A 23,226-nucleotide genomic window follows, 5' to 3' on the forward strand; every position below is an offset into this window, starting at 1 on the left:
ACTGTCGGGGTCAGTGTCCAGCCAACAGCTGCCCAAGTTTCCTCGAGGACTACACTTCCAGACTGTAAACCCCAAGACCACGAAGTGGAAACCCAAGGATCTCTGCTTCAGAAGAGCGGAGGGAAAGCCGGACGGAGAGCAAAACCCTTGGCTAAAGCCTGAGAATAAGTGACCTGTCAAATAACCGACGGTTTAGGTTCAAGCAAGGGCAGAAAGAGGAAGCCCACATTGCTTGGAGGTGAGGGGGGTTAACACACACGTGGGATTATGGTGGTCATCTACCTGCGCAATCTCGGGGCGCCATATGGCTCATCTTGGGGAAAGCTCTTGCCCCTAAGCACCAAGACCACACAGATACACCCTTCACCAACCCTCCCCAGCAGCCTCAATATCACTAAATATATGTCTCCCTTCAAACCACCGAAATTCCTCCTCCAAGAAGCCTTCCCCAATCTCCCCCCCCCCCTTGTCGCCCAGCCCCTCTACTCCTCCCCCAGCCCATGTCGAGGGGTCTCCGCTCAAACTATCACGGCAAGTCTTCGAGATGAGCGGATGAACGTATCGCCTCCGACAGCATTCGAAGACGTGGACGTGTCCCAGTCCGAGCCCAGGGGGCACGTTCCTCGGGGACGTAGGTGCGCGGTTGGGGTAAACGGAGGCTGAGGTGCTTCTCCGCTGCTTGGGTCCGTCGAATGGGATTTCCACCACAAGCCCGGCCGAGACACGTCGTACGTCAGAAGTGATGACCCCCCAATCCCTCCTCCCGAGCCCCCGAACAAAAAGGTGTCCACTGGCACATGCTCCAAGCTGGGCTCTTTATTCATTTGTTTCCACACAGGTTTCGGGAGCACTTAGATCTTGTTGAAAGCGGCAATGTCGACACTTTGAACCTGGAAAGAGAATTCGGTCCGATTACAGGGGTTGGGCAGAGGCAAAGTCTCCTCTCACTTTCCTTCGGCCCAGGTGTGCCCCCCGCACCTTTAGCCCCCCAATCCCCGATAACTAATTCACGCCCCGACCTAGAGATAAAGCCAACTCAAGCCAACAGCACCCAAACATTTCCCCCTCCACCATTTTTTTTTACAGCAAGCTCAAGGCCACCTCCTCTAGGAACTCTTCCCCCATCTACCTCGTCTACTTCCCAAGGCACCCGCGCCTTCCGGAACCCTCTCTTCCCTCTCCCGCCAGTCGGCCGGCTGAGACGGAAGCACGCCTCCCTAAATCACGACACGGGACGGGGACTCACGTAGTCTTCGAACTTGGTGATCTCCTCCTCCAGGATGTCTGTGCCCACCTTGTCGTCCTCCACCACACACTGGATCTGCAGCTTCTTGATGCCGTAGCCCACGGGAACCAGCTTCGAGCCCCCCCACACCAGGCCGTCCAGCTGGACGGAGCGAACGCACTCCTCCATCTTGGCCATATCCGTCTCGTCATCCCACTGGGGAGGGAAGAGGGAGGGTTAGGCTTGGAGGGAGCAGATGGTCCCGAGACCCAGATTTCACCTTGGGAAATCTGAGAAAATGACTGTCCCCCAAGCCACCCTGAAAAGCGGGCTAGGTACTCCCATTTGACCTGCTCTGCTCTCTGCACAGCAAAGACTTGCTCACGACTAAGTCCTTCACCACCTTCAGGATTCAGCCTTCCCCTGCAACTTGGAAAAGGAATCACCATACTTCAAGTCCCCTAAATGCTCTAGACCAAGACCCTATACGCATCTCCTCGCTACCGCTCGACTTGTCGAGTCACAGCCCCACGACACCTCTTCTGGAGAGCTTCGATGATCCTACCCTTCTTTTCCAAAGCCGGAAAGATCGAAGCCAATAGGTCAATCGTTTTATTCCTCCGTATATTCTCCGGCACCACCATCAAAGACTACTAGGGCGGTCTGACCCAGAACGGCGTAGCGTTCATCCGTGGCTCATTCCGACAGCTCTGACTCGGTCATTACTCTCTCCACATAGATGGGGACTGTGTGTGTGTCTGTCTGTTCTGCCTTTACGGATGGGGAACTCCTGGAGGGCAAGGACCAGGCTGGCTCTCCAAGAGCGACCCCAAGCACCTGATGAAAAGGATTTAGGAAGGACTCGAAATTGAAGCGGTGAAGGATGGGACTGGAAGATCAGGTAAGGTCGACCGGCCTTCTTGAGGCTCCCCGCCGCCCGTCCCCGGAGCTGCCGGGGCCGGGCTGTCGCTCACCGGCTTCACATCCAGGAGGATGGAGGACTTGGCGATGAGGCCGGGCTTCTTGGACTTCTTCTCGGCATACTGCCGCAGCCGCTCCTCCCGCAGCCGGGCCGCTTCTTTGTCCTCCTCCTCGTCGTCGCTGCCGAACAGGTCGATCTCATCGTCCTCGTCGTCCTCCGCCGGGGTGGCCGCCTTAGGGGCGGGGGCCCTGGCTGGTGGCTCCACTTTCCGCATGGGAGACACGTGCTGAGGGGAAGAGAAGGAAGGGGCCCGCGGCCATTAGCGATCCACCCGGACGCTGACCCTGGAGGGAAGGACGGCAGCCCAGGGGCTAAGGGAAGCAGCGTGGCCTCGTGGAAAGAACGTGGGCCTGAGAGGACCTAGGTTCTAATCCCGGCTCTGCCGCACGTCTGCTGTGTGACCCTGGGCAAGGCACTTCACTTCTCTGTGCTCTCAGTGACCTCATCTGTAAAACGGGGATTAAGACTGTGAGCCCCACGTGGGACAGGGACCGTCTCCAACCCGTTTAATTGTATCCACCCCGGTGCTTGGTACCTAAGTCAGCACTTAAATATCACAACTATTACTATCATTATTACGGGCGCCGCGCTGACGCTCCGCCATACCCAACGCCCAAATCGACTCAGAAATTCGGGCAGGGGAGGAAGGGGAGAAAACGCGGGTCCTGGAGGGGCTCACCTGGGTCTGGGGGGCTGGGGAACGGTGGGAGGGAGAGCTTTTCTCCAAAGTGCTCAGCCTTGTTTCCAGCTTGGCCATCGCCAGCTGCAGGTCCCGAATAACTGAGTTGGAGCGGCGAGAGGGCAAAAGTTTCAGTGTCTACCAGTAGCTCGGCCTCAGAGCCCACCCCCCCACCCCAGTATTTGCCCCTTCCCGCCCTCCCCGCGCGACTTTCGCGCGGGCCCTTCTCACCACCGCGAAGACTCTGGTTGTCCACCTCCAGGCTGGCGATCCTGCTCACCAGTTCGTTGTGGTCCCCGCTGGGGCCAGTGGCGGAGCCGGCAGCCGCACTCTGGAACAAAGCGAGAGCCCAGTGAGCCATCCACTTGGCCATCCCGGCACTGGTTAGGAGAGAGGCAGGAGAGGAAAATAGGAAAGCTGGCTGGCAGAGGGGAGGAAGAGAAAACTCCAGTGCCATGGAGGGAGGGTGGCGGAGCGAGAGGAGTGAGAGATCATTTTTTCTCAAGTTCCGGAAAGCTCCGCTGGCAGGGCTGCCCCCCGCCCCACGGTATCTCAGAGTCCAAAATAGGCCGGTTTCCCGGGTCCAGCGTGGTTGCCCCGACAACATCTAGAAATCTTCATCAACTTGCTCAAAGTAAAACACCTTGGGGATCTGCCCCTCCATCTGGGCTCAGGCAAGGAGAGGGGGCTGGAAATCGCTTCTCTAATCTCCCGGCACAATCCGTGACCTCCTCGACAACCTCCTGCCACCGCTCTGCTTGCTTCATTGTGTGCGTGTGTACGTGCACACGCACAAGGATGGTTTCTCGTTACAAACTGGGAGCCCCCTGAGCACAGGGACCTCAGCTGCCCTCCCCTGGGGGCCGGCCCAAGGGAGGAAAGGGAAACCGCATCCCGAGTCCAGCACAACACCCTAAGACTTCTCTAAAGTCTACGGAAACTTGGCCTCCCCGAGGCTGGCGGGGCCACCTGGGATCTCGGTCTCTTCCTTCCACGCTCGCTGAGGTGACGGTGAAGCAGGTCACCGGGAGCTGCCCACCGAGACCGTGAGAAGGGAGAAAATCCCGCAAGTTCGGCCCTATTAGGGTAAGTGATCGTTAAATCCCAACCCCTCGGGAGAGGTGGAAATAACGCCCGAGGAGGGCAGACCTGAAGCTGAGGGAGATGAGTTGAGTTCACCCCAAAGCTCAGAACGGGACAGAGGAAGCCCAGCTCCGAAGCACCGTGTCTCACACGGCCCCCTTGGGGCGCAGAGACGGCAGGTGGCTTTTCCCTCCAAATCGACGACGAGGCTCGGAATCGAATCCGAGGCCTCGGGGCAGTCTGCCCATCGAGGCTTTGCCTGCCAATCTAGCCCTTCATAATTTGGGTCTAAATTCCTCGCCCCCTCCTATCTGTCCCTAAATCTGGACTGATTCAACGTTCAACTGCACCACTGGCTCTGTCAGCAAAAACAAAAAATCAGGATACGGGGGACCGGGCAGCCAACCGGGGGGATGGGGGCGTAACTTGGGCTCGGGAACCCGGCTTGTGTTCCCGGCTTGACCAGGACTTGAGGACACAGGGTTGGCTGGCCCACCCCAGGGGCCCCCATTTCCTTCGTCCCCGGAAGGACTTACTGCACCCGCGGCTGCCTGGCTCGGGGTCTCGGGGGGGCTCTGCAGAACCGTCTTGAGCTGGAAAGGGGGAGGGTGGGAGTGGAAGAAAGGTTGATGAGTGAGCAAAATGGGAGAGAGAGAGAAGTGGGCCACGTGCTCATGCAGGGGATATCACTGATCTACACAGCATGCACAGGAGACCACGAGGACGTGGCTGGAGAAGGGAGGGGGACAAAATGCCGACTGCCGGTCCTGCTCCATCTAAATGCCCAAATGCCCGTGACATCGCCGCCGGTCCGAGAACCCAGATGCGGTCTCTTCCCCGGGGGAGGGCGCAGCTGGCAACACGAGGGAACCTTCCAAAGAGGCCTTAACGTGGCCCAGGTGGAGTCAGGGAAGCCACTCTCCCAGGCAGCGACCGAACCGTCCTTCTCCCCTCTTCGGAAACTCGCCCCAGCTCTCTCCCCCGACCGCACACGCGGAGCTCGGCTGGCTCCCGGGAGCGGGGCCATTAATCGTATTTACTGAGCGTTTACTGGGTACGGAGCACTGTATTAAGTGATTGGGAGAGTACAGTATAACTTAGTTGGTAGATTCGCCTACTCCATTTAGTTCATGGCAAATCTGCCACGGGGGTGAAGCCATATCGATACCCCCGCCGCTCCCCTGAAGACCGGGCAAGTCCCATCTTTCCCCCCTCCACAAGCTCTCCCCTCACCCCACAGCTCTTTGATATTCCACTCTCTCTGGCTCCTGTGCTCTTCTCTGTGCCTCAGTTACCTCATCTGAAAACCGGGGATTAAGACTGAGTGCTCCGTGGGATGGAGACTGTGCCCAGTCTGTATTTACCCCAGCACTCCGTACTGGACCCGGATCCTAAGCGCTTAACAAATACTATTAGCCGAAGACAAAAAAACAAAAAACTCTCCCAAAAAATCAAAAATAAAAAGCCCCAAACAACCCCCAACAATAAAACAAAAACAAACAACAAGTAACAAAAAACAACACTTCATCTTCACTGGCCCCACCTGGGGTGGCTTATCTTTCTCTGTTTTAAAACTTTTTAAACTTAGTGTTACACGGCAAGCTGTGATCGGCTGACAGATCGGGGGAAAAAAGAACCACCCAGGAACTACAAGCAATTTGCAGGCGCTGCTGACTGGAGCAGAGCCAGTAACAGAGTAATCCAGAGCATTGAACTTTAACTTCAAAGGCCCCTGTGCCCGGGGAATCCCAGGGAGGGAGGGACCGGGGTGATTTGGAGAGGGGCCAATGAACCGGGGTCGGTGGAGGAAAGGGTAGGGAAGCGTGTTAATTTGTGGGAGGAATAAGGACAGGTTTGGGATTCATTAGAGGCTGTGTTCTTTGCTACTAGCGATTTTGCCGGATGGTGGTGGGGTGGTGCTTCAGAAATACTAATAATAATGATAATAACGGTATTTGTTAAGGGCTTACTATGTGCCAGGCACCGTAGAGAAAAGGACTGATGTGCAGCGGGATGTCAGAAACTGCTCCCCTCTGAGGGTGTGGGGTCAAGCAGCCCCCAGGCAGCAGCTGCAGCCCACTTCGTCATCCACAAATAGAATACGTGGCTCACCTACAACATCAAGCCCTCGCTAACCGCCCGCTTGCCTCCCCGACAATTTCTCCCCTTCGCTGCAGCGCCCCGGGTCCGGTGCAGAGGCACCTAACAGGCTCCACCGATTAGAACTGCCCTTTAAGGCCCCCCCACCAGCCTCCTGTGGTCTACACCCCTCCACCAATTAATCAAATCAACGGTATTGAGGTGTAGGATATATCTCCTCCTGTACAACCACGTGGCCAGTATGGGCAGTCAGGGCTGAGCCCTGGTGGCCCTCCTTTCCGGAGCCCTGAGGCTGCACCAGCGGCCAGCGCACCCTGCACAGGCGGAGTCTCGGGCGGACCCCTGGCATTTAGTCGCCTCGGTCAAGGTCGGCCGCGGGAGAGGAACCGGGACGTCAAGCCGACGAGAGGAATCCTAGGTGGGTCTGGAGAAGGTAGAGGGAGAGTCAGAGCACCGGAACCCCGGGGTTTCCCCAAGATGTAGACTCTGCACCGATCCTCTACAGTAGTTGTCTGAGGGGAAGTGATCCTGGCTGGTTTTCCCCCGGGGACAAACTTCCAGGGTCCAGCGCAAAGGCACGCCAAACGACACGGTGAACACAGAGGCCGAAGTCTCCCCGGCCCCAACCTAACGGAACGGCTGACGGGAGACGAAGGGATGAGTGGCCATTCGTTCTGAATCACTAAACCCTGCCTGAAACTCCTGACAGAGGAAAGAGGCTTTAAAAAAAATGGCTTCTGTTAGGCATTTACTATTTGCAAGGCACCGTACTAAGTGTTGGGGCAGACACAAGGTTTTCATGTTGGACGGGGTCCCTGTCCTAAGCCCCATTTTACAGATGAGGTAACTGAGGCCCAGAGAAGTAAAGTGACTTGCCCGAGGTCACACAGCAGACGTGCGGCGGAGCCAGAATTACAAGCCAGGTCCTTCCGACTCCCAGGCCCGGGCTCTATCCGTTAGGCCTTCGAGTAATCACCCCTAATCTCTCAGACTGCTCACTGCAGGGAATGAGGACAGTTTTCCGAGGTCCCTCCCCTGGCGATCTCAGGTCTGATCTGGCTTATCTCCCCCAAATGCCTCAGGGATCATTTATAAAGGGTCACTTCTTCCGGGAAGCCTTTCCAGACTTAGCCTGCCTAATTCTGGTCTCACTGATTTCTCGGGCCTCGCCCCGACCCTATAAACAAGGCTTACGGCATCTGTGCTCTTCCGTAACTTATCACCTTCCCCACTTCTGTCATCTACAACTGTAGGTATATACCATGTCCCCAACCAGACTACTGGGTCCGAGGGCAGGGACCACGTCATTTCTCTCTGTCCTTTTCTCAGTGGCCAGTTCAGGGCTGTCCAAAGTAGACTGCCAAAATCATGTACACGCCTCTGGGCTCTCCATGCCAAATCACGACAGAGGTCATTAATGTCCACATGCCCTCATGCATCACGCTTCACGGGGCATTTCTCCCCCCACACTCTCTGGGCAAACAAGCCACTGCCCCTTACCCCCCCTCCCCCCAGGTTTTGCAACAAAAGCAATCAGTGTAAGGCTACTCTGGAATTAGATATTCAGAATCAGACACAGCGCCTTCACACACTCCCTACTGCTTTCAACACACGAAACTGTCGCAGGGGGCTGGGTCAGGCGGACACACACATCCACACCCTCTGGGGACAGACACATGCAAAACAGCCAAAACACGCACACACACATCCCCTCCGTGTGGTGTGGCTGTTTCTGTCCTCACGAGAAAAAGCATCAATAGGAGTTCTCAGGTCGTCTACGGAGAGAGCTCGGGAAGGGGTTAGCGGAAAATCCAAAACCCGAGCGGATGCTACGGCCCCAGGGGGAGGAGCAGAGCGACTGCGGCCATCTGGACACCACATCCCCACACAGGGCTCCAGGAGGCCGCTCTCCCAGACCGCTTCTGGAGCTTCAAATCTAACTGAAAAAGACCGGGAGCAGCTGTGGAATTATCTGAAGTCGGACCGCCTCCCGACTTCACTCTACCGAGGCGGAGTAAGATGGCAGGAGGGGAGATGCCTCAGATCTCTACCTCGGGACTATCCCGAAGTTCGGAAACGCCCCCGTCCCCCGCCTGACCTATGATAGCTGCTCACTTGATCTCCTCCTCCTCGGCCGTTTGCACGAGAGGGAGAATCGGTTGCTTCTTCCTGCTTGGGAAACACCAGGACCCTCCTTCCCTCTTCCCGGCCGCCCCCACCCACCCCCCCCCAGACCAGGCACGGCACAGAAGGCAGTTAGTTCCCAACAGGAGTGGGGTCAGGGGGAGCTGAGCGGCAAAGCGGAGCAGAAAGAAGAGGCATGTGCAGACAAATGTGGCTGCCTTCAGGGCCCCCGCTACTCCCAAGGTGCTGCACCGGCCCAATTTCCAGCAACCTTCCAGAGGGGCAGAGATTTCCATTTTCTTTGCAGAGAGAAGAGCTGAACAGACTTGAGTTTGACCTCCCGCTCCCCGAATTGGCAGGTCCGCCGAATCCACAGTCAGTGACAGGGAGAGGCAAGATTACACCTCCGTCCTTCCTGACCTGCTGCACCTGTGAACCGTTCTAGGCCTCACGTTTCGGGTTTCCAAAGCCTTTGCCCCTCACGCCCGGGAACCTAAAAGCCTTTTCCATTTTAGGACAAATGGGGTTCGGCAGCGAGTCTTCGCTGGGGCTGTCTCGACTCTGAATCACAGCTGGCAGGGGAGTGGGCGGGAGATGAAGAGCCTGATACTTAAACGACCTCCTCCTCTCAGAGCGAAGCCCGGAAACCCCGAGGTCTCTCGCCACCAAGAGGTAAGCTGATGGCCACCTAATCGAAGTGCCTCGACGGAGAAGGGTCGGTGGGTCTCCAGGTCCAGGTCTAACTCACGGAGCGCAAACTAGTCAGTTGGCTCCAAGGCAGCCAGACTTAGAGGGTAGCTCGGGGAAAACCAGGAGCCAAAGGAGAAACCCGTGAGACGCAGCCTGGCCAAGTGGAAGGAGCACGGGGCCGGGAGCCAAAAGACTCGAGTTCTATGCCCAGCTCCAACACATCCCTGCTCTGTGACCCAGGGCAAGTCACTTCGCTTCTCGGGGCCTCCGTTTCCTTATCAGTTAAAATGAGGATTCGACGTCTATCCTCCCTTCCGCTGAGACTGGGAATCGCGACTGGGACGGAGACCGTGGCCGACCTGATGGCCTCGTATCTACCCCGGTGCTTAGTGCAACCTAAGGCACGTAAGCGCTCGACAAATACCACAATTATCGTCAGGAAGACGGCCGGCTCCTATGTCCAGTCCGAACCGGTTCTCGGGGTCCCTTCTGAGATCCAACCCGAGATCTCCTCGGCCCCAGTAACGTGGCTACATCCCACCTAACCTGTCCCAGCTCCTCAAGCTCCACCGGCATCACCGGGCAATGGCCGAGACCCACTCTCGCCCCCAAACCCCTCTCCTCGATCGTGGATATCTGGGCCGGCCGAGCTTGTGAGCCCCCAGAGGGCCTTCTGTTGGGACGCATCTAGACCGTGGCTCAGAGGGCTACCCCAGGTCCTTACGTAAACGGTTGCTCGCAACAGCCGGCCCGATGGAGTCAGTACAGCTAGCGTGGGCCCTGCTGCAGGGCGGTGGGGAAGCGGGAGGCCCCATGGAGGGAGAAGACAAAAGCTTTCTTTCAGCCGGCCCAGACCCACCCCCTGGGTGCAGCGGACTGAAGGCTCCATTTCTATGCACATCCCCCGGCAGGAAGCAAGCAGGACAGAGAAGGCAGCAGCTCTGTGTACCCTGGAAACCAGGCCCAGCCCCGCTCCAAGCCCCCACCCCAGAAAGACTCAACCGGGCGACCGGTGAGGAACTTCATCCGTTCGAGTCAGCCCGTCGAGGCCGGTGACCGTCCGCTCGGAAAAGCCGAGGAGGGAGGGGGCCCGTCTACAAGGCCGAGGGTCTTTACAAAGCCTGGAAAACCTCGTGCCTCTCTGCTCCCGGCTGACGGCAAGGGGACAGGTCTGTCTGAACAAATGAGACTGCTATAAGCGGAGCCGGGGAGAATCTGCCAGACTCCTCAGAGGTACACAGCACTGCACACCTTGTCCTTTCTCAAATGCCAGAGAGAGGGAGGGAAGGCGGGGGGTGGGTTAAAAAAAATAAAAAATCAGCAAACGGGTCAACCGCACAGACTACGGAGGCCCCGCAGCCCCCACCCCAGAGAGGGAGCGGGGGGACAGGGGGACGCTCCGGCAAAAATGACTGCGGGTGGCCAACTGGTCAGGGCGTTCCAGGTACTCACTCCGGCCAGGGATTTCTGGATATTCTCTCTGGCTCTGGCAATGTCGCGGAGGATCGTGCTGGCTCCGTTCTCCTGCAGACAGTGCAGAAAGAACCACAAAAATTTTTTTTTTCTGTTTGTTTTTTTTAATTTGGTGGGGGGGGAGAGGGGAAAAAAAAATCAAGAACTCTAGAAAGAGAAAAAGTTACATGAGAAATTGCTCGGTGGGAAGCAGCAGCAGAAAAAGGGGATCCGTCTGCCCTTCGCTGGTTAGTCTTAAGGATTCAGAAAGCCACCTTCCCACGTAGTGCCACCGGGCAGAGTCGATCAGTTTCACGCAATAGCACCTGGACAGGACCTGATGACCCAGATGGCAAACGAGCCCAGTACCTGAAGGCAGCTGGACAATTTCTGTTTCCTCAACTGCATCTGGCCCCTCACACACTCCTTCCTCTGCCGTGGTTGCTTCTTCGCTGCCTTTCAATGTTGGCAGGTCGGAAACCACCTAGAAACGTTATCATCCCGCCCGGCTCCAGGTATCGCGGACGCTCCGGGGGGGGGCGTGTCACTCAACCACACCGACTCGGCCGTCAGCGAGACAAAGACACACACAGGGGCGGCAGAAGCAGCAAACAGATCCCGCTACTCGGGAAGTCTGAAACTTCCCAGTGCCGAGGGGAAGAAGCGGATTTACCGGTCCCAGAGGGGATGGGTGGGCTCTGAGCGTTCCCCCACTGGCTCCCACCTTCCCCTCGGTCATTACCTGGGGGCAGGAAGAGCTGTTGACCGGCCCATTCACCTGCTCGTAGAACTTTCTCTCGGCTTCGTCATACTTGAATTTGTCAAACCAGATCTTCTCTTGCATCAGGAAGTTGGTCGCCATTTTTCTGCAGAAGAGGAAGGCGAGACGTCAGCACCAAGGGCAAGAGGAGAGACGCTGGCTCCCAGATCTGCTGGGAACTACCTTGCCCGCGAGCCTCTCTACCCAAGCCCAGGCCCTTTAACTTCCCTGTCCTGTTAAGCCCCTTACAAGCAATAAGATCCTATTAGAATATCAGGGCAAGCACCCGGAACATCTGCCCTGCTTCCCGCACCGCGGACAATGGGAACTCATGGGTGAACTGAGGACATCGCCGGCTGTGCTGTGGCCAAACTGGTCTGCCTCTGCCCGGAGGCTGACCAAGCCTAGAAATTCCACCCTGGCAGCTTCGTTTACCGCTTCGTAAGACGGTGCCTACTCAATATCCACCCCAGGGCCTTCGGGCTCCCCGGACTCTACTAGTCCCCACCCGCTGGCTGCGGCACAGGTTAAAACAGAGCCAAGTGCCAGGGAGGGAGGCCCCATAAGAAGTCACTTCAAACCACTGAGCTCAATGCTCCCTTTGCCACCCATTCAGTCACATTTGGTCTGCTCGGGGACCAGGAGACAGATTGGCTTCGTAAGGGCCTTCTAAATTGGAAGTACTTGATCCAACAACTCCATATTCCACATCTCTGAGATTGCCCCATGTGCTCTGGGCCCAGAACTCTAGCATCAGTGAGAACTGGAAACACCCAACCAAAAAGCGGTCGAGGCCAACCGCCCACTCGGGGCCCTCACGGTGCCTCGCAGGGCGGGGGGGGAGGAGAGGGGGCACCAGGGGCATCGGGAGCAAAAAGGCACGGGTCAAATTTATCAGCATCTTCTCTGAAGTTGACTTCGTCAAAGTGAAGAGAATGGGGCCAGAGGGAAGAGATCGAAGAGCCTCCCGGGACCCTGCGGGAACCGGTCTGCGACGCAGGGTTACAGGCCTATTACCGGAGCGGGTAGAATACGGCCTAAACGATCGAACCCAACCCGAGGGCCAGATCTGGGTGGAGCGAGCCAGTGGCTTCCGCCCACGGCAGCTCCCGCCTGGCTCCGTCCCAGCCCAGAGTAACCCCACGGCACACCAGAATCCTGAGACCGGACGAGGGAAATGTATCCACAGACGGCTCAAAGTGAGTCGGGAACCACTCTGTGGGTCAAAATGGCTGCCCTCCCGGCACCTGACTGAACACCACGAAGCGGGGAGTCTCAAGAATCCTGTGGCTATCCAGACCCCGCAGACTCGACAACCCACGGAGTTCTTCCCAGCGACTCCCCATCCAGCCAAGCTGCCCGATCCCACCAGGAAGGAAACCCGGGAGGTTCGAACGAGGCCCACGGCAAGGGTGGCGCAGAAGCAGGAGTAAAAAAAAAAAAATACACTAGCAGCCCCTCGAGGGCCAGGTCCTCGTATAAAGAGCCCCAAGTAGAGGGACACCAAGCTAAAAGCCGTCACTGCACTCGGATCACTTTACAAGTGCTTAACTCGCCCCACGAGCTCCCTTTAATCCAAGAGCTCTGCGTTCCTCTTCCGCTCCTCAATACCATCCCCCTGGATCGCCACAAGCCCCGTGCGCCGAGAACGAGGATAAGATCCGATAAAACCTTGTCGTTCGGCCGTAGCCCCGTCCGAATCCCACACACCCTCCTTACCCTTCGGACCCTGAGCTCGCAAAAGGCCCGGGACCCCAGCTCCCGTACCGCACCCCATTGTGGACGGCAACTAAGCCAACGACAGCTCGGCAAACACTCTCCTTGGGAAAGTTTGCACTTCGCTCCTCGCCAGCGGAGAACGGCAGCGGGAATGTTGGTACTGTATTACATAAAAGGAAATTTTCCCCGAAAGCCTGCCCTGCACGCGACACGATACCAATTTTGCAGGCTTTTGACAACCACTACCGCAGAACCAGCAAGGTCCCGTCTCTCCCTCAGAGAGAACCAAGCAGGTGTTCGGCGTGCGTCCTGCCTCCCCTTCCTCTCCCCGCAACCCTCCTGCTCGTGGCTCTAAACCCACCCAACTCCTTCCCTGGGCAAGCCGGGGGCCTGTGCCAGGACCACGCACCAGGCAAACTTACCAGGGCCCTGAGCCGTGGGGGAGCTGGGACGGGAGAGAGCAGGCGGGGGGCGGAGGGGGAAGAAGCCCGGCAGAAATCCTGCCCTGTACTCACCCGACTAGGGCGGTCTGAGCATTTTCAACCTCCCGAGGGCAATTAGCGGCACGAGAGAGATCACCGAAGGACCGATAAATAGCAGACATCGTAAGGAGTCACTGCATTGCAGTATTACATTATGTCATCCCCCACGCCGCCCCTCCTCTCCCTGTTTCGCTACTGCCCACCACCTAGCACAGGTTAGAAAGTTTCTGGAGAGTTTCCCTGCCCGCAATGAGCAACAGCTGGCCAGAGAGAGCAGAGGAGCCTCGGGACCCGCCGCGTCCCTTTCCCCCGCAACTCTCTCCCTCTCCCCTCCGCCTCCCCCCGCCATTCGTCGGCCCGCACCGCGGAACCGCCACCGGGAACCAGGTTCGGGGGGATCGGTGATCACAGAGAAAGCTTTTCCTACTTTGGTTCGATTGCAGAAACGGAGTGGGGGTCGCGGGCGTCGAGGAGGGCGCCGGGCGCCGAGGCGGACGGCGGGGCTGCCCGGGCCCGGGCCGGGCGAGCCGTCCGGAGGGTTCTGACGGCTCGGTGGCGGGACCCGGGGCCGCCGAGGGGCGGCTCGCCGGGCCAGCGCGGCTCGCTGTCCTCGCGCGGGGAGCGGCAGGGGGGCGGAGGGGAGCCGGCCTCCTCGGGACCGCAGAGCTCGGCCCGCTTGGGCCCGGGCCTCTTGCCGGTGGCGTTGCGGTTCCGCCTCTCCTTCCGTCCCCGCCGGGCTGCGTCCCGTGGGCCCTCCCGCTCCTGCAGTCTCACCTTCCCCGGCGGGTGGCCGTCGAACATGGCCTCGTAGAAGCGGCGCTCGGCATTGTCGAACCGGGGCTTCGCCAACCACACCTCGGCCATCAGCGCCCGGAGGCCGGCCAGCCGGGGTTTGCCGTTGGCCGGCGGGCTGGAGGGACCGGGCCAACCGAGAGCCGAGGGGGACCCTCCGGCCGGGGGGTCCTCCCCGACCGGGGGCAGCCCCGCCGCGGCCGGGGTGGGCACGGCGGTTATATACCCTTCATCCGGGGTCCCCCACCCGCTGGCCGGGTGGGCCTCCGGCAGCGGCAGGGCGGGGAGGTCCAGGGGCCGGGGAGGGGCCAACACCTGGGAGCGTTCTACGAACGCCCTCTCGGCCCGGTCGAAGTAAAACTTATTGAGCCAGACGCCGCGGACCACGTGGTGGCAGGCCGTCCGGTTGCCGTGGGCGCAGGGGGTACCCGCCGGGGCGGACGCCTGCCCCTCCGGCCGGGGCCCCGAGTCGGGGGGCGGCTCGGCGGCCCCCGCCTCGGGACCCTCGCCCGCCAGCACGTCGGCGAGCATCGCCCGGTAAGCCCGCTCGGCCCGGTCGAAGAGCGGCTTGTCAAACCAGACGTGGTCCGCCGACAGGCCCACGAGGGCAAAATCCAGGCCGGGGCTCTTGTGCCTGGGCGAACGCTTCCTCTTCTTCTGCTTCCGGTCCCCCACCGGGGCCCTCCGGGAGTCCTGCCCGCCGTCGTCCCCGGACTCCTCCCGGCTGAGACCGTTCGGCGACGCGGGGGGAGGCGAGGCCTCGGCGGCCGCCTGCGCGGCCTCGCGTTCGTAGTGGCGCCGCTCCGCTTCGTCGTACTTGCGCTTATCTTCCCAGACCGTCTCCAGCAGGCAAGAGGGCTTCCTTGACCCCATCTTCCCGGAGGTGCAGCATTAAAAGGCAAGCACAAGAAGGAAGTTGCAACACAGCCGAACACACCGAGGGGATAACGTAAGGAGCTTCTTTTAACCAGCCACAAACCTTGGGGTGCCGGGAGGTAGAAAACCTCCGACCTTCCCTTAGAGAACCAGTCCCGAACAGTGGGGATGGTGGAATCTGTTCAGTGCTCACCATGTGCCAGGCACTGTACTAAGCGCTGGGGGAGATACGAGTCGGAAACGGTCCCGGTCCCACATGAGGCTCACAGCCTAAATAGGAGGGAGAATAGGCTCCGAATTGAAACCCCATTTTTACGGTCGAGGAAACCGAGGCACAGAAGTTAAATGACTTGCCCCAGTGACACAGGGGGCAGAGCTGGGATTAGAACCCAGGCCCTCTGACTCCCGGGTCTGTGTTCTTTCCACTGGCCGGGCTGTTTCTCGAGAACTCCCAACACCTAAGGGTGGGAGACTGGAATATATTATCGAGGTCCTTCCCTCCTTTCAATCTTTTGTTTTCATTTCAACAAGGGGCAAACACATTTGTTCACCTGCCTGTCAAGGCTGGGTCTGAAACAAAGGCTAGTGGAGCTTATCAATCGACTTTATCGATTACTTGTGCAGAGCACTGTACTAAGCGCTCGGGAGAGCACAACGATAATAATAATGACGGTGCTTGTTAAACACTTACTACGTGCCAGGCACTGTACTAAGGCTGGGGTGAATTCAAGCGAATCGGGTTGGACACAGTCCCCGTCCCGCATGGGGCTCACAGTCTCAATTCTCATTTTAAAGTAACCGACACCCAGAGAAGTGAAGCGACTGGCCCAGAGTCACACAGCAAGTGGCGGAGCCGGGATTAAATTATCTTTAATGGTATTTGTTCAGCTCTTTCTGTGAGCTGGGGTAGGTACAGGATCATCAGGTCGGACAGGCTGGTTCACGTCCCACATGGGGCTCAGTCTTAATCCCCATTTTACAGTTAAGGAAAACGAGGCAGAGGGAAGTTTAGTGTCTTGCCCGAGGTCACGCAGCAAGCCACCGGCAGAGCCGGGATTAGAACCCAAGTCCTTCTGACTTTGCGCTCTCTCCACTAGGCCCCGCTGCTTCTCTTTTGAGTGCTTACTCTGTGCTGAGCACCGTACTACGCAGACAAGCCACTCTTGGGTGTCAGGTAGTGGTAACAAGAAAACACCTGCCTACGACAGGCACTCAAAACTACTGATGAGTATTTGCCTTTTTCTCTCTGGGCCTCCTCTTCTGCCTCCCCCGAATCTTGAACCTCCATCCACTAAGAAAAATTGGTCTAAAGAGTCCATCTCACTGTGCTTTCTAATAATGAGCCCTTGGTCTTATCGATGGGATATTTACTGGGAAATCTGTAACTTTTATAAAGGATAAGTTCAAGTAGAAATGCCTATGAGCAGAAGCAGCCCAATTGTTAGCAGGCCTGTTCTGGAGCATGGGCATCTGGGTTCCAGTCCCACTCTGAAGCACTTATTAAACACGTACTGTGTAAATCTGTAAACTTAGCACAGTATTCTGCCCACAGTAGACCCAAAATAAATACCGCTAATTGAGGGACTCCTGAGCAAATGCGGGGACTGAGTAAAAAAGGTGAGAAAACACTCTGATGACCCAAGTTCCACAGGAGCACAACATAAAGGGAATTATCAACAATCAATGGTATTTATTGAGTCCATACTACGTGCAGAGTGCCGTGCTAAGCGTTTCGGCTCATCGCTGTCCCCCGTCCGCCTTGAAAACGGAACCACTGCAACTCAAATCCGGGCAACGGTGGCCCACCTCGGAAAGACAGTGCGCTTCGCCGGCGGTGGGGGAGAGGCTCTGTCAGTAAAAACTCTTATTACACTTAAAAAATAGAAGACCTGCCTTCCCTTTCAGATCTAATTGTTGAAGATGTCCAATATGGCACTATCAGCTTGTTGTGGGCAGGGAACGTGCCTACCAACTCGGCTGCATCATATGTTGCTTTGCACACAGTAAGCACTCAATAAATACTAACTTCAGGTTTGTAAGAAAAGGCTTAATGACCGGCTGAAGCACCAGCCAAAAATCCTCATCGAGGCAGGGAGAAGTCATTAAAAATAACATGACAGCAGAAGGCTAGAAAAGGGAAACTGGTTTCCGAGATCAACCCAATTCTTCCCTCCCCGGTACCTTCTTAGTCCAGCTTTACCCGGGGGTGTCCAGTTGTTTACTGATGGATGGGGGGGGGGGGGGGGGGGAAGCTGGGAAATGCCCAGGAGGGCTTTGCTTAGGCCTGGCTCATTGTGATCTCACAGAAGCGTGTGATATCATCATACTGCGCTCTACCAAGCACTTAGCACAGTGCTCCGCACCCAAATACCATTGAGATGAGAAGCAGTGTGGCCAAGTGGATAGACCACGGACCTGGGAGTCAGAAGGACCCGGGTTCTCAACCCAGCTCTGCCTTGGGCAGGCCACTTAACTTCTCTATGCCAGTTACCTCAGCTGTAAAATGCGGATTACAACTGAGCTCCACGAGGGACCCGGCCTGCGTCCAACCTGATTTATCCTGTACCTATCCCAGCACTTAGTTACAGTGCCTGGCACATAGTAAATGCTTAACAAATACCATTAAAAAGAAAATTAAGCCCATCAGTGGCTAGGGCGACTCCAGCTGTTCTGCCTCCCCCCCACCCAAAAAAAATGGGGGGAGGGGGAGAGAGAATGTAGAATGGGAAGCTAAGAGGGCAGCTCACCTGTCGAATCCACCCTCCTGTCATTCCACTGAGTATGAGTAGGGCGGACTGGTGGCTGTTATTAAGTTATTAAGTGCATTAAATTATTCTTTAGAGGTAGGCTTGTACCAAGTAAGGGGAGCTGTTCACTTTTTCCTCTTCCAGGACCGATGCAGGCAGTCGAATCCACCCTCCTCTCATTCCACTGAGTATGAGTAGGGAGGATTGGTGGCTGTTATTAAGTGCATTAAATTATTCTTTAGAGGTAGGCTTGTACCAAGTAAAGGGGAGCTGTTCACTCTTCCCTCTTCCAGGACCGAGGCAGGCTATGGTCCACAGAGGGGATGAGTCTGTAATTTAACCATACACTGAAGAACACTGGAAGAGGCCAACGTTTCCCTGAGGGGAAGATCAGAGCATCCCGAATCTACCTGGAATCTCTGCCTCCAGACAGCCGCATCCACACCTACGACTCTCCACCCATCGAGCAGTCAGTTTTATTCCCCTTGATTCTATTTATTTCTATTGTTCTTGTCTGTCCGTCTCCCCCGATTAGACTGTAAGCCCGTCAAAGGGCAGGGACGGTCTCTATCTGTTACCGATTTGCACATTCCAAGCACTTAGTACAGTGCTCTGCACATAGTAAGCGCTCAATAAATACTATTGAATGAATGAATGAATTCATTGAACATTTCCTGTGAGCAGAGCACTGTGTTAAGCAGTTGGGAGCGTACGATACCAGAGCGGGTAGAAACGATCCCGGCCCACCAAGAACTGACCGCCTAGAGGAACTACTGGGTCTAGAACACCAGAGCCCATAAAAAAACAAAAACAACGAGACAGGAACATGCGGAGAGGCAGAGGGCCCAGGACTCAAGAAAGGGCATCCGTCCAAGAAGTGTTATTTCAGGCCCAGAGAGCTTGGCTACTGTTCATATAACAATTTTCTCCTTTCTACTTCAACCACTTAGAACTAGGTGCATGACTAACTCAAGTTGGGTATATTTCAGGGATAGAGGAAAATAGACAATGGGGCAAAATATTCACAATTTAACAGGGGGATTTTACTCACACTGAAGAAACAAAATATTTCAAGTTACTCTCGAGCAAGTCACTTAACTTCTCTGTGCCTCAAGCTTCCTCATCTGAAGGATGGGGATTCAAAACCTGTTCACTCTCTTACGTGAGCCCAATGTGAGACGTAGATTGTATCTGACCTGATTATCTGACAGCTACCCCAGCATTTAGTACAGTGTTTGGCACACAGTAAGCACTTAAAAAATGCCTCAGGTTTAGGGTGGGGAGGGGGCTAAAAGACCAAATAAAAGCTAAAAGCAAAATCAGGCACAGCGACCATAAAACAGAAACATTTTGCCATTGAAATACACCTCAGTCTTGTGGGATTGCTGATTTAACCTGGCAGATGCTTCAGGCACCGCGAAAGCAACTTGCCAGACCGAGCTGAGTTGGATATTATGTAAATCACCACCCACTGTTTTCACTCCCTTACCGTAATGGTGTCAAACTCATATTTACTCGTGGCAGAATTTCTTCTCAAAGAAACGAAGCTGCCGCTGAGAGGGGTGGGCGACGCAGGCTACGGCAGGAGGAAATTGGCAAGAGGGAAAGGACCCGTGGACCAGCTGGGAGCTTCCAACGCTCGCACCCCAACCAGGTGACAAGTTTGGCTGATGGATGGCTCACCATCTTATCTCCCTCTCCTCCTGTGGCTCCTTCCTGTCTGAAAGGCCAGCTTCTCTGTCAGCGCAAAATTTTTGCCAAACGTTCTGCGGGTGGGATACTAATCTTTTGAAGGGGATCTGACACTCTACTAAATGCTGGGGTAGCTATCAGATAATCAGGTCAGGCCCAGCCTGTCTCACCCTGTCTATCCCTAAGCGGGATACATTTCAGATCAATTCTTTGGGAGGCGTTTGGGGCGGAGAACCTTTATGCTCTCCTTGCAGGTAACGGGTTTGCATTAGGTACTGATGACAAATTCCTTTGAAGCACATATTTTCAATTTTGGGGGGCGGAGATGAAAACAAAATGCTGAACTTTGGCAACTAGATTTTTTAGCCATCTGCCCAGGAACCCACAAGTATAGAAGAGAGCACAATTGACAGCGTCATCTACTAGACTGTAAACTCCCTGAGGGTGGGGATCATACCTAACTCTACTGTACTCTCCCAAGTGCTTAGTACAGCGCTTGGCCCAGAATAAGAGTTCAATAACTGCTATTGATTGGTCTGGTAACCACTACTCCTGAGGTTGACAGAAGGGACATGACAATGCTGGAGACGGTGGTCGGTACTTACTTTTTTAGCTCCTAGGACAGCATAAAGAAAAAGGACCAAAGTTAGATATAGCAGAAAAGAAATTTCCTCAAGGACACGAACCAAGGTCAGGAAGGACACACTCTGAAGTAAGTCACCGGGAGACCCATCTTCACAAAGGAAGAGTGAACGTTTCAGGAAATCAGTAAGATTCACCTCTAGTTGTAGGAATATCCAATAACAATAACCAGAAGACAAAATAAACAGAGCCAGGGAAAAATTAAACCCCAATCAAAAATCCAGGTGGGATTAAAAAAAAAAAATTACAACCATCAAGTACTTGACTTTAATATCCACTTCTTAAATAAAAGACGAGGAATGCATATTGACTTGGGGATAGTTGAGACATCGGCTAATCTTTATTTTGCACATTTCTCCTTGTTCATTTCGTATTTCCGCGCAGGGCCAAAAAAAAAAAGTTCTCCATCAAGTTTTTCTAATACAGAAGAGATTACGCTGGTAGTCGATCGGTGCCTCAGCCTTCCGGGTTTCCGGAATGATGCCAGGCCAGTTTTCCCGCAGTGCTTTTGAATGAGCACAGCCAGAGCGGTGGAAACCACCTGCTCTGTAATTTTAATGAGATGCAGTTACTGGCTATTACAGTTGTAATTAGCACCCACCCATTTCCTTCCTTGTTTAATGAGAGCACTCTGGGCGACTGTAGGCCAACCCGCTAGAAATGCCATATGTCACCCGATGGGAGACATACCTCCTTCTAGGAAATGCACATGGGTAAAAGAGGAGAGAGGGAAAGAGAATTAAAACCACAGGGCTGGCAAGTTTGAGCATTTATTCTACCCTGCCTTAACTAAAACCACAAAGCTGGCAAGTTTGAAGTGCCTTTTTTAATCCTTCCTTGCTGACCTCTGTCTCCCCCACTTCGGTCCACACTTCACTCTGCTGCCCGGAACCATTTTTCTACAAACCAGTCCGTGTTTTCCCACTCTCCGGGAGCCTCTAGGGGTTGCCCACCCACCTCCGCAAACAGAGATTCCTTACCACCGCCTTTTAATTAATTCATTCAACCGGATTTATCAATCACTGCCATTTCCCTTATTTCCTACTATAATCCAGCCTACAAGCTTGGCTCCTCTAATGCCAACCCTCTCGCTGTACCTTGATCTTGTCTAGCTCGTCACCCACCCACTTTGAGGCCTGGGACTCGCTCCCTCTTCACAACTTGCACTCCCCACCTTCAAACTCCTCCAAGAGGCCTTCCCCGACTTGCTCCCTCATTTCTTCTTTTCCCACTCATTCCGCGACACTCTTGTACTTGATTTGCACCTTTGATTCACCCCTCTCTCAGCCCTTATATCCATATCCACAATTTATATTAATGCCTCTCCCCCTCTAGACGGTAAGCTCGTTGCGGGCAGGGAACAGGTCTACCAACTGTTATAGTGAGTGCTCTGCACACAGTAAGCGCTCAATAAATACAGTTAATTCGCCACAGGCCACTAGTCCAGCAGAGTTCACGGGGCCGGACTGATTCTCACAGTAAAACCTTTGGGCGACTTCCTGAGTTCCCGCACCGTGAACACACCCGGGCACCGGCCTCACTCCATTCATTCAATCTGATTTATTGATCAGTCACTGTGTGCAGAGCACTGTACAAAGCGCTTGGGAGAGTACTCGACAACAGACTCGTTCCCTGCCCATGGGGAGCTCACAGTCTAGAGTGGGAGACAGATAAAGGGAGTGGAAGAGGAGAGGAAAGCATTTGGCAGATGTGCCTTTGATAAGGTTTTGAAGTGAGGGAGAGCAATTATCCACATCCATCAATGGCATTTATTGAGTGTTTATTATGCACATCACAGCTGACCCTAAACGGTCCTTTCAGCTTGAGAGTTCAACAGCAAAAGTCAACCTGTGACTGTCTCTACGGGTTCTTCCCTCCCTCATTCCATTAATAATAATAATAATAATAATAATAATGTTGGTATTTGTTAAGCACTTACTACGTGCAGAGCACTGTTCTAAGCGCTGGGGGAGATACAGGATCATCAGGTTGTCCCACGTGAGGCTCACGGTCTTCACCCCCATTTGACAGATGAGGTCACTGAGGCCCAGAGAAGTGAAGTGACTCGCCCGCAGTCACACGGCTGACAAGTGGCAGAGCCGGGATTCGAACCCATGATCTCTGACTCCCAAGCCCGGGCTCTTTCCACTGAGCCACGCTGCTTCTCTACCCGAGACCGACAACGATCCACTCGGCTTCCCAACACCTAGAAAAGGGTGGAATTCACCCTCCTAACTTACATACAAACGCACGCACTCTGGCTGAGAGCTTCTTCTGTAACACGCGATGGACACGGCAACATCGCCTTACGGCAGACCAGGAAAAGAAGGCCCTGACCTAGAGATACCCACTTGGCCCTACTCGGCTACGGGACGGCCATTTTAAGTTTCAGATCCACTCATCATCCACAGATGACACATGAAGTAGCTTGACGAGAAATCACTCAAGTTCCTTTGATTCTCCCGGCTTAAAAGTTTCATGCTCTTGGGAGCTTGCACTGGCCATTTCGGTCTCTATAAATATGGTTTAAGTCACAAGTTACGGTGCCAAAACAAAACGCGTTGGGTTAGGATCACCCTCAGCCACGAACTCTCCAGACCAGCGTGTTTTTGAGGATTTAAGATCAAGAACGGGATCCTGGTCTTCAGCTTATTTTGCTCCGCAGTAACGCACCCGGCGCAATTCAGAGACGCGGGGTTTAAATGGCAAAGACTTCCGTCCTCAATCACACCGTGCCCTTTCGGTTCCAACCCCGGCAGGGAGGAAAACGGGTCTCCTCGCGTCTCCGCTGCCCCTGCCACCCGATACCGACACTGTATTAAGCCCCGGATCCGATTGCCGAGGCCGCGAGGCCTTCCTTGGAAAAAATATCTGGGTCCGGCCGGTCTGTGGCAAAGGTGGCTGAAATGATCTCTGGAGGCTTCTCCAAAATCAACTGTTTTAGTCCGCCGTGCCAATCCTTTCAGGGTTACGGCTGAAAACATGCAACGCAGAGCTTGCGGGGCTCCCGGTCCGCATTCGATTCCCGGTGAGAAGGGGAAACATCTGGGACCCGCAAAACCACAATTCCTTCCGACGTTCAGCGCGCTACTCGGAAAAAAGGGGAGGACAAGCTCGGGCGCAAGACGACAGCGCAGGGAAGCTCACCACAAATCATGCCCCTCCCCTTGGCGTCTTTTCC

General features: G+C 55.2%; 1 protein-coding gene across 4 annotated transcripts; it reads right to left on the reverse strand.

Moving 5' to 3' along the window:
• Positions 1-796: 796 nt before the first annotated feature.
• On the reverse strand, positions 797-17,207 carry EEF1D (eukaryotic translation elongation factor 1 delta). Of its 4 annotated transcripts, XM_007662164.3 has the most exons (10): positions 17,146-17,207; positions 13,724-14,961; positions 11,078-11,201; positions 10,336-10,407; positions 4,506-4,562; positions 3,118-3,217; positions 2,887-2,987; positions 2,200-2,433; positions 1,247-1,441; positions 797-890 (listed from the first exon to the last, which is right to left on the reverse strand). In XM_007662164.3, exons 2-10 carry the CDS (start codon positions 14,959-14,961, stop codon positions 852-854), a joined length of 2,160 nt encoding a protein of 719 aa, XP_007660354.2. In that variant the 5' UTR covers positions 17,146-17,207; the 3' UTR covers positions 797-851. The 4 variants fall into 4 exon arrangements, with proteins under 4 accessions (XP_007660354.2, XP_028918819.1, XP_039767619.1 ...); XM_029062986.1 differs by lacking the exon at positions 4,506-4,562; XM_039911685.1 differs by lacking the exon at positions 17,146-17,207 and having other exon boundaries at positions 13,724-14,976.
• Between the last annotated feature and the right edge of the window lie 6,019 nt (positions 17,208-23,226).

This window comes from Ornithorhynchus anatinus, chromosome 4, assembly GCF_004115215.2.
Source record: "Ornithorhynchus anatinus isolate Pmale09 chromosome 4, mOrnAna1.pri.v4, whole genome shotgun sequence".
NCBI lineage: Eukaryota > Metazoa > Chordata > Mammalia > Monotremata > Ornithorhynchidae > Ornithorhynchus > Ornithorhynchus anatinus.